We start from the raw sequence: 11,406 nt of genomic DNA on the forward strand, positions 1-11,406 counted from the left end.
TAGAAAATACATTTCCAGATCATGTTAGTTTTTAATTTTAGATCATTGTAATGGTACATATCATTTTAAGTCACTTTATTTGGCCTGGGGCCAGCTCCAGCTCCTTGCATCAAGGAACAACAAGGTTCCATTAGGATGCATCGCCATCCTTAACCCACCTGCTGCTGCTCGCTGCCAGTCAGCTGACTGAAAAAACAGTCTCGCCTACGAGACAATTTCTGCTGTTTGGGAATATTTTGAGATGATAAAAAGTACAGGAAGTCATAATCTAAAAACTAGCAGAGCACTAGTCCTGTTGCCTGGCTACAACTACAGGCCAGGTACAGGAACAGATAGGTAGACAGTGTTACTCTGAAGAGCACAAAAAAAATTTATATTCTTCCCTCAAATATTTCTTCAGAATTTAGCAAGTGTTTGTTTCATTTTCTGCCCAAGTCTATGCATGAAAATATATAAATAAATACATGCTATATCATTAATTTAAAGGTTATAGCGTAGTTTTCAGCAACACACCGAATATTTGCTGCTTTCTTTGTTTTTGTGAAAAAAAGTTAGATAAGGAAAGAATTCTAGTCTCAAATTTATATGAAAATACCATCGCTATGATCCCACCAGACCCTCAGCGCAGCCTGAGCCTCACGTATCAGAGGAACCTCAGTGAGGCTGGAATAACCACATAATTTCACAGACACACACATTCAAATGTTTGTGCGAACACAGTGCTAATCACGTGTTCTTGCCAGCCATTTTTGTATTTATGCAAACATTCTTCACATTGTAAGTAAAACTTAAACCATCTCTGTTTGTAAAGAACAGAAAACTGAACTGCGGGAACGGTTCTGAAGCTACAGCTTCGAGCGTTAAAATGTCCGGTTCAGTGCAGAGCTGTGCGGATCCCAGCCTCGCTCTCCAGTTCTGCTACGGGCAAGCGTTGGACTCAACATTTGCGTTTGTGTTTGTAACAACAGTGTGGATAAGCTCTTCCTTTCTGCTTCACTTGGATGACGGTGACACGTCCTGGACTCATTTCAGTTGGTGATGCAGGTGCTGAAGGCCGTTTTGTGATCATCCCAGTGGGCTGATGTGTGTGTGGTTAAGGAGATGGTTCACTGAGGTAAGTACAGGCTAGCACCCAAACCAAGACCCACAAACAGAAGGGACTCCTGACAAACTGATGTGCTGAGCGCAACTTTGGTTCAAGTAGTGTTTCCACAACACAGTTTCTTAATCAAGTGGACTTTAAATTAGCACCACACAAGACAAAGGTTGTGGTTTTATTTGAAACAAGGTTGCGTTAGACTGAACAGACAGTCCCTTCCATTGGAGGCGTAGGGGGAGGGGGAGGGGGAGGGGGTTAGGGGATGGGATTATCTGGCGTCATTGAGCTGCCGGGCCACCGTCAGGATCTCCTTGGCTCCTTTGCTTAGTAGTAAATCAGCCAGTTTGACGCCCAGCCGCTCAGCCGCATCCTGGGCTTCAGCTGGGACTTTGATGGCTGTGACTCCCACTCTCTGGACCTGCTCGTCCACCCTCTCCAGGCTCTGCTGAGAGTGGAGATCAGTAGGAAGATTAAACCTGAGAACTCACAGTTGTAAAGAAGAGCAGCGGCCAGGGAACCCTTTCACACTCACCTCGTCGCCGGGAGCGATGCTGGTCTGCATGGTTTCTTTGATGCTCTGTGATCCATCTAGACTGTACACAGCGCCGGTCAGGTAGAGCTGAAAAAGGACGGGCAAGTTTACAGTTTTTCTTCGGTCTTTAAGAATATTTTTGAAGAAGTTTGTCAAACTGATGCACAAATATGTGTCAAACAGCATGAAGTAGGGTTGACTGGAGAATCAAAAATCACGTGTCTCATTTTAGATGAATACAGTTCGACCTGTTGGTTTGGGCAATCAGTATGTAAACACATTTGTTGAAGTCAAGTCTGCAAGTGACTGGTTTGAGTCAATCAGAGGGAAGCAGTGAACGAGTAAGAATTCACAAAAGCCTTAATAATTTTTACATTTTTTAATTATTATTGAAATAAGATATCATGTTCATCCATCCATGATCTTATCTGAGCTCAGGTCAGGGGGGCAGCAGTAGGCTAAGCAAGAGAACCCAAACTTCCCTTGATTATATTAGCTAACTGTATAAAGTTAGCCAATACTCTAACTTTCTACAGTTAGCTAACAGTAGCACCAACCGACTTTCTACAGTTAGCTCATTTTAATTTCCGATGCCGACTCAGTTGGAATAAACGGTTTACTTTCCTTAAAGCGTTTACAAGTTGCTGTATGATATTGTAACTTGAACTGGGAGAGACTGCTACCAGAGGACTGTGTGGTTTGGGACAAATGAGGGGCCCATGTGCACAGGAGCCGTACTTTACACAGTCAAAGCAGCAGGCAGTAACCAACAGAGCAGAGTCCTCCTCTTCCCAGCATTCCTACCTGGGAGTCCTTCACCTTGGTGTGCACAGCCACAGGAACACTACAGCCGCCCTCCTATTAGTAAAAGTTATTCTGAGTAAAAATCAACTCCTTAATTTAAACACTGACAAATTTGTTCAAATAGCACAGGTTTTTGTTGTACCAGTTGCTTGAGGAAAGCTCTCTCAGCGATGCAGCGCAGCACAGTGTCGGGGTCATGGAGGACAGACACCATCTCCAGGATGTCTGCATCTCTGGCCCGGACCTCCACTGCCAAAGCCCCCTGAACACAAACACACAGGGGTTCACTACAACACGACTGAGCACAGAGTTAGCTTTCCATCGCACAAACTGAACACAATTCATTCCTCTACCTGTCCAACAGCGTACATACAGTCTTCAGGCTCCAGGATCTAGAAGTGGGATCAGAGAGTTTGTTAGACGTGAACCAATCAGAAATATCTGCGAGAGGATCTGACATCATTATCATCATCAGAAGGGGTACCAAGCTGATTCGGTTCTCCCAGCCCATCCTCTTCAGGCCGGCAGCAGCCAGGATGATGGCAGCGAAGTCGTCCTTCTCATCCAGCTTCTTCAGACGCGTGTTCAGGTTCCCACGCTGAGGGCGGCCGTTAAGGAAACACATCACCTCAGTGGAAACTAGGCAACATGTTGTTTTCTACACTCCCTGGAAATATTATTCATATTCCTTTAACTTTTTCCACTTTAAAAGCCAAAGACTTCAAAGTATCTTAAAATGTATTTGAGATAACAGACAAACGCAAAGTAGGGCATAACTATGAGCTCATTTTGAATTGAACTGAAATGGACAGAAATGCCTGCAATACTTTTCAAATTTATTTCTGTAGCCTGTAGCTGCGTTTCCATTGCAAATGTGCACAAAACTATGTCAATATTCCATAAATAAGTCTGTTCATGCGATCAGTCCTTAAAAAACGTGAGACGCCATCATCCTCCAACCACTTCCTGTCGTCTTCTTCGTGGTCTGGGCCAGTGGCAACATCTGGTTGTTGATCATGTGACTTGTGTGATGCGAAAAGTGCAGTTTTATGTTGCAGTTTTGCGACATAAACCAATTTCGATACGACGTAAAGCCCACCTCGTCACAGCGGCAAAACTTTTAATGGTAAAACAAGAGTCTTTGTTTGTTTTTTCAAAATTGTTGTGTTTCCATTAAGCAAACTTAATTTTGAAATCTCAAATTGAGCAATTATAAGGCCGATGGAATCGCAGCGTGTCCTTTTTCATGCACTTCACAGACATCCATCACATTGTGTTGACCTATAACATGGATGGAAAAAAAATCACACAGAATGTGACAAAGTTCAAATCATATAAATACTCTGGTCATCTCCATGTCGTGCTGATGAGGCCCAACAAGTTCAGAATGAAAAGAGGAAAACTGTCAGAAAGGATACGATGTCCTTGAATTCCAGATGGGGAAACCTCTTCTTCAGCTGGGCAGCGCGGCGTAATGAACTCGTGCCAATAACACTGCACACACACACACACCCACACACACACACACATACATACTATGAAACATCATCTGTCCATAACCATCAACTCCAAGTTTCCTAAACAAGCCCCACCTTTTCTCTGGAAGAGTGTCCAGAGTTTTTCCTGTGTTGCTTGGATGGAGCACCACTGCATCATGGGGGTTCTCCCTCCTGAAACAAAGGACACAAGTGGTACATGCTGCTTGACCCTCTGCCCCCTCCATCTGCCCACTGACATGAAGACACTGAGTAATAATAGACTTATTGTGAACACAGAGCCACTTTCCAACTCTGCTGCTGGGAAGAAACACTAAAGAAACACTAAAGAAACACTAAAGAAACACTAAAGAAACACTAAAGAAACACTAAAGTTCGTGGAAGAAACTGGAATTATCTAAAAATGTTCCAGCGTGGCGTTTGGTTCTTTGTAAAATTTGTGTTTTAATGTTTACCAGGTTTTTGAAAAATTAGAAATTACTACAATCAATCAAAACAACTTTAAATAAAATGTGTGAAAGATTCTAATGGATACAGGTTAATTAATAAAAACATAGCAATTATAAAATTGTGGGTTTTTTTAACATTAGCAGAGTATCAACAAGGGTTTGTGCATATTTGTAATGAAAATCCAGCTATTATCACTCATAATGTGTTGACACCATGAGCCTTTATGTTCCTCCTCCATATTGAGAGTGATACTCAGGAAAATACAGAATTGTTGCTCATTTCCTCTCTGTGTGTGGGGGGGCATCACTAAGCACTTGTACTTCGGTCACCAAAATGGTCAGCAGCAGCCCTGCTTGTGGACAAACTTCCTTTAACTCTGCTTGTCAGCAGCAAGTTCCCACCATAGCAACGTTCTTCTAGAGCTGATGACTTCGTGTTTGCTCACTAACAGGAGCAGCACTTCCTTGGTAGAGTCTGAGCTGCAAACAGAACAAGCTGTGACCTGAATCGCTCCAGAGACTGCAGACCGTGGACCTACTTCAGCACAGCTCCGATGGTGAACCCTGCAGGCAGGCTGGTGGGGAGATCCTTCAGCGAGTGAACGACCAGGTCAACCCTGCGGGTCACACAGGAAGGACATCACTTACACCAGCGGCGGCCATGTTTCACTGGAATAATGCATTCATTCAGCTGCAGCCCGGATACAGCTGCTACATCTGAGGCTGCGCTTTGCAAGGCGTTTCCCTCTGGAGGACTTCCTTTAAAACATGCTCTGCAAAAGTATTCATACCTGCTCACATTTTGTCTCATCAATTTATTTCATTGGATTTTGATGTGATAGAACACAAAGTGGACAGAATTGCGGGGGGAGTAAAATTGAACCTGGTTTTTCATTTTTACAATTTTAAAAATGTGAAATTAATCTGCATTAAGAATTCCTCCATCAATATTCTGCAGAAGCAGCAGCTTTCAGATTTTAATTGTGATAAAAAATGGGAACTGAAAGCCATCGTTTCCCCTCCACTTCACAACCCTGTGATACTTTGTGTTGGCCTGTCAAAGAAATGAAACGATTAACCGCAATGATCAATTATTGAAATAATCGTCAATGAATTTAGTAATCGACTCATCATTTACTAGACTGTACAGACTTCAGAACACGCCATATGTTGAAAGAACACAGTCAGAGATTTGATTAAGTCAAAACTGCACAAAAAATATATACTGTATCTATTTTGCATTTAAGACTAAAAAACAAACAAACAAAAAAAAACGTTCTTCATCTATGAATCTGTTCCACCCAGAACTTCAAATTCTGTAATAAAAGCTCCTAAGAAGCCTTTGGTACAGATGATCAAGTGTACATCAAAGTAATGCTGCTATTTCATATCAGGTAATAAAATATTTCTTGTTTTGTTTTTTTTTAAAAAGGAACTTTATTTGCATTTTTATGTGTTTTCAAATATTGTAGAAAATAAGTAAAAAGTGGTTAAATAAAAAAATCTGCAGAATGTGCCAATTTTGTTTTTATCCCATTAATCAATTAACTGTGAGAACAATTTATTACCAAAGTATTGGTTAGCTGATGCCCTATTCTGTCACAAAAACTCCCCACGAAGCAGATGAAGGTTGTGGTTGTAAAATGAAAAAAGAAAAAGATCAAAGGGTGTGAATACTTTTCTGCATCAAATGTGCAGACAGGCGACATGTATTTTCTGTTATGAAATGAATGAATCCTTAATCAACTTAGTTGCTATTCTTCCTTTATTCCAATGAAGAACCTTAAGTCGAACATCCAGCTGAACCCTGAAACAGTACACAGGAGTCTGCAGTCAGTCTCACACTTACTCATTCCTCTCCAGGGCGTTCTCCAACTCTTTGGTGAATAAACTCTTCTCTCCAATCTGAAGGAAACATTTTTTTAAATAAAAACAATATTTATTATCCAGACCTGCAGGTTCCTTACTTTTCCAGACTGCACAGCTAACGACAGAGTAAAATCTGCTGGGTGAAGACTCCAGGTCACACTTAAACCGTTTAAAACTTTGAGCAGCACAGAGTACATATGGCACCGTAAACAATGATTTTACCTTTGATAACGCTCTGTCAAGGATTATATCTCCTGTTGTTGACATGGCAACTAGAAGACAGAAGATATTTATTAATGATAGTTGGGGTCAATACCAAGAAGAGATGTGGTCATACAGGTCCAAACAGTGAGAGTGAGACATCTGCAACCATCACATAGTGCTCTCAGAGCAGTGAAGATAAGATCACTTTGCTCCCTGCAAATCACTTTATTTCTATTAAAATATGATCTCTGGCTGTTTCTAAATGTACTACAGAATGTAGAGAGAAAATATGTTATAGTCAGTGTCGTCATGGGAATTAGAAAATGATTTGGCTTTTGGTTCTTTGTGGTATATTATTAACATATCTATATGTTAATTTTGATTAACTACTTATACAGATTTTAAAAAGCAATAAATATTCTCTAACACTTTATTCGACTGAGTGTGCACAAACATGACATGACACGAACATGACATTAACACCTGCCACGAAGATAAGAATCTTCATGAATGTTTATGACTGCTGTCATGAAGTGTCATTCGGTAAATAATGACGCTTTTAATGCAAAGTTGACAATTTTAATGGACTTTCAATACAAGCTTTAATGCAACTTTACATTAAAAGCGTCGTTATTTATCGAATGACACTTCATGACAACAGTCGTAAACATTCATGAAGATTCTTATCTTCGTGGCAGGTGTTATGTCACATTTATGACAGTGTCACGTCAATGTTATGCACACTTCGTCAAATAAAGTGTTACAAAATATATTTGTTAATGGGCTCATATGTCTATTTCTTCATTAATTTTGTTGCCAAAATGCGGCATTTCAACAAACGCTCCTTTTTCTTCAGACACCATTTTAGCTATGTTTTCAACATCAACACAAATGAGTTAGATACCTATGTTTCTATTTAAATAATAATAATCAATAAAAAAAAAAATAATGTAAAAGACAAAATAAAAAAGGCTTAAGTTTGACATCATTTACCAAATATACATAAAGTCATATATTAAAAAATATAATCCGGTTCTTTTTCATTTCCTCTGCTTGCAACTATTAACTAATTACTAGTCTGGACGGAGGCATATAATTTACGGATTAGATTAAAACAGTCACAATGAATGAAACTTGTGCATCCATTCATGCCAACGATGACTGGAGGTAAACCACAGACTTTGTTCAGACCTGGTTTGACTTTACTAACTAGTTTTATCTCCTGGCAGAAGAATCCACAGCTGCAGCTGCTCACCTATTTCCAGGTGGACGTCCGGGTAGAGCTCCTTCAGCTTGTCGGCCACACTGTCAGTCTGGATGCGCGCCAGCTACAACAGAAGACGACAGAAGGAGTCATTTTAGTTTTAATTTTTAAAATTTTTTTTTTACCCCATCCAAGGGGTCTTTTGTGGGCTCTAGTGTCCCTTATATAAAAGTAGGCTGGCAGGAAAGGGGGAAGCAGAGGGGGGGAGACATGCGGCAAATATCGCCGGGTCCGGGAATCGAACCGGACAGCCACTTCGAGGACTCAAGGCCTCCAAACGTGGGTCGCGTTATCCCCTACACCACCACAGCACGCCCAATTTTTTATATTTTTTATTAGTTCTACCAAATCCAGACAGCAATAAATCCTGAAATCGGTACGGACAGCAGAATGGGGAGTTCTCGTCAAGACAAAGCCACTGTGTTATCTCTGCTGCAGACATCCTGCTCAGCTGCCTCTGAAGCCGCATCAGATAATTCATACTCAACTGACACTCTGGATCTCTGCAGCATCTCGACCCAGGTTCAGAATGAGAGGCGAAGAGAGAGGAGAAAATGGAACGGAGGAGTAGGAAAAACTCAGCGTACCTGGCTCTTGCGAGTTCCGATCCTGATGACCCGGCTGACTTTGCCGTTCCCGTCCTGACAGGGTAAAAGAAAAAACAATTCAAATAATCTCAGTCAAAGAATCTCTCACCGCTCCAAGCACAGCGCCTTCCCTCTGCTGTCCCTCACCCTGATGTACTTATAGGGTCCTTCCTCCATCACTCTGGTTCTTCGCTCTGAGCCGCTGAACTGTAGAGCTTATTGTGTCTGGGCCTGCCTGCTGCGTCTTGGTAAATGGCTCTGTGCTGACTGAGGTCATATAGTCTCAAGAAACAGTGGTGTGACTCACTGATCCTCCCCTCCCACCACCCTCCCCCTTCTGGACACCCACACCTACAGATCTCTGCTTCTGACAGATAAGTGTGCCGTTAGAAAAGGCAGGGATGGGCATCTGAGACGGAGGGGCTGCTGGCTGCAGGGTGCGGCCATAGTGAGGGCAACATGTGGAAGACCTGGCTCACCGTTTTTATGAATGGAAGTTCCATTCATTAAAACTGAGAGTCAATATAAAGAGAGGACATTCTTACTGCTCAACAGTGGATATATACGCAAGGCAAAAAGAAATTACTTAGAACTTAGAAGCAGCAAAACAACCAGATCCTGAAAACTTTGTGACTCTCAGGACTTTGTGTGAGGTTTGAACTGGGGAGTCAATTGGTTGGAAAAGAAGAAATGATCTAACGTTGGTCACCAAAAACTAGGAAACAGCTGAAAGAAACACAAATACTAACGACGTTTGAGTAAATTCAAATTCAAAAATACTTTCTTGATCCCAAAGGGAAGTTAAATGTTGTTGTAGCCCATATTACTTCAAATTCTTTGAAGTCTTTGTACAGTAACAAAAATACAGTTTTATCAAATAAATATACATAATAGCCATTAGTCATTCAAAGTATTATTGATTAATTCTCTGTAGAAACATTTATTTGTTTTTATAGTAGCTCAGGAGGTTCAATAATTACCATTTGAGCATAATTTTCACTTTAGCATAGTGTCTGCTTTAGCATAGCTTCAGCCCCAGAATAACTTCAGCTTTAGCATAACCAGAGTTCTAGCATAACATGACTTTAACATGACTTTAACATGACTTTAACATGACTTTAACATGACTTTAACATGACTTTCATGACTTTAACATGACTTTAACATGACTTCGGTTTAAGCAAAACATGTTTTAGCATAACTTCCATTTAACGTCATTCCGTTGTAGCTTAATTTTAGTTTTAGCAAAACTTCAATCTGACCATAACTTCCACTTTAGCATAGCTTTCATTTTGGCTTTTTTTTTTTTTTTTTTTTTAATCAACCCTTCTGGTTGTCTGTATTTTATTCGACCCTGAAACCAAATCCGTTGATATTCTGGTGTGTCACAAACTCACCAAGTTCTGAAAGACCCAACCTGAACTCTGAGATCAAATAAAATGTTAAACTATAGAGAGGTCCAGTGTTCTTGGACACAGTGAAGCTGGCAGGACATCATCATGGAGTAAGAAAGTGTCTACCAAGAAAGACTGTTCCAAAATTGTCACATTTGAGCGTCACTGTTTTGTTGTTTTCCATCGTGACTACATCTGATTGGGTTCACCTTACGAGGCAAAAGACTAAGACTTGTCCTACATAACCATATGATCTATTCTGTTTGTGAAATTGTAACACCTTAATTGAAAATCATCTCTAAAATTACAACACAGATTGATCCATCAAGGACTGTAATAATTTATAGTGAACAAATGTCCTTCAAACAGGATCTCCTTATTGTAGTAGTGGAAGCTACGAATGAATGAATGAAAGTTTATTTTTATTTCGAACAAAAAGGAGAAAATAACTAAAAACAAAAGAAAAAGTTTTTAAAAATCAACGCTCGAAAAGGATCGGGGAGAAGTATGAATTTACTAAATCCCTCTCCTTTATAACGCTATAATTAATTATAATTCATATGCATGCTTCTGTTCAACATAATGCTTTGCGAAAATCAGAAGTGACAGTCCGTTCTTTGGCTAAACTTTGACTCGCTTTTCCCCTCCGCTTTTCCGTCCAATCCAAACTTCTCTTCACTAGCAAACACAAACAACAGCCAATCAGCGCGCCATAGCTCAGTGACGTCGGCGGAAGTCAACCTAAGCTCCAAGAATGTACAGAGAGCAGAAATGAGGGTGGTCAGATAAGAACCTACCTGTGAACTCGCTTCTTCCGACATGTCGGCTGTCTGTTGAACTCAGGTGGTTTTGTCGGACTCAGCAGGTTACTTTGTTCGACACTCTGCACGTCAAAAAAAAAAAAAAAATTTTCCTCAGAGCTCTGCTCTCATTCTGCTCGCTGTGTGAATGAGTGTAGATCCTTGTGACGTCATCAAAGTAGAGGTCATTTCCTCCTTCTGACTAGCGCCCTCTAGGACGGAGGTATCCAAATCTTGTGCACCGCGGGGAAAACTCGCCAAGTCAAAAAGCACTTTTTTAAAAATAAAAACGCAAAAATAATTTTTTTCTGTGAATTACTTTTCTTTTTATCTGCTCAGCAAATATTTTGTTGAAACAAATAAATTACTGTTGGATAAAGCGGGTCTCTGAAGTTAGAGTTTCCTAACATTTTGGGTCGACTGTTTTTTCGACCCAGAATGTCGACCCGTTTTTTAGTTGGGATAAAAAATTCATTTCAGTCTGTTCACAGCAACAAACACAAGAACCTTCTCAGAAAATTATTGGTTCTATTTGTCTAAGTTTAATGACTGGATCTTTTGTTGAGGAAATAATTGCTGGATGTGTGTGGCCCCACATACAACGATATTAAAATAAATATTTAAAAACAGTCTAAAAAGAAATATTTGTAATGCTGCATAATAAATAAGAACTCCTGAAATTCGTCATTGGTTCATCCATGCCCTTATTTCTTTAGCAGCATGTTGCATTTTCCATTGTCCTTTTTTTCTTGTTAGTTCATAACCATATACAAAATCAACAGTTTAGTAGGGATTGTATTTTTCATGTAGGCTAAATAAAATCACAGTCAGATTTTATAAAAATATTTTAAATAGAAAAAACAACCATAAAAAAAGCATTTTTAAAATTTTTATTTTCTTGGGAGTGC

At 40.1% G+C, this 11,406-nt stretch overlaps 1 protein-coding gene across 3 annotated transcripts; it reads right to left on the reverse strand.

Annotated features, from left to right (window-relative positions):
* Positions 1-11: 11 nt before the first annotated feature.
* On the reverse strand, positions 12-10,680 carry LOC116737288 (porphobilinogen deaminase). Of its 3 annotated transcripts, none has more exons than XM_032590355.1 (14): positions 10,496-10,680; positions 8,305-8,358; positions 7,709-7,781; positions 6,472-6,521; positions 6,230-6,285; positions 4,920-4,997; positions 4,028-4,105; positions 3,854-3,929; positions 2,920-3,033; positions 2,789-2,827; positions 2,578-2,697; positions 2,436-2,489; positions 1,632-1,718; positions 12-1,544 (listed from the first exon to the last, which is right to left on the reverse strand). In XM_032590355.1, the coding sequence occupies exons 1-14, from the start codon at positions 10,517-10,519 to the stop codon at positions 1,368-1,370; spliced, it is 1,080 nt and encodes a 359-aa protein (XP_032446246.1). In that variant the 5' UTR covers positions 10,520-10,680; the 3' UTR covers positions 12-1,367. The 3 variants fall into 3 exon arrangements, with proteins under 3 accessions (XP_032446246.1, XP_032446245.1, XP_032446244.1); XM_032590354.1 differs by lacking the exon at positions 10,496-10,680 and adding an exon at positions 8,452-8,573 and having other exon boundaries at positions 12-1,541; XM_032590353.1 differs by lacking the exon at positions 10,496-10,680 and adding an exon at positions 8,452-8,573.
* Between the last annotated feature and the right edge of the window lie 726 nt (positions 10,681-11,406).

Source organism: Xiphophorus hellerii, chromosome 18 (genome assembly GCF_003331165.1).
Source record: "Xiphophorus hellerii strain 12219 chromosome 18, Xiphophorus_hellerii-4.1, whole genome shotgun sequence".
Taxonomy (NCBI): domain Eukaryota; kingdom Metazoa; phylum Chordata; class Actinopteri; order Cyprinodontiformes; family Poeciliidae; genus Xiphophorus; species Xiphophorus hellerii.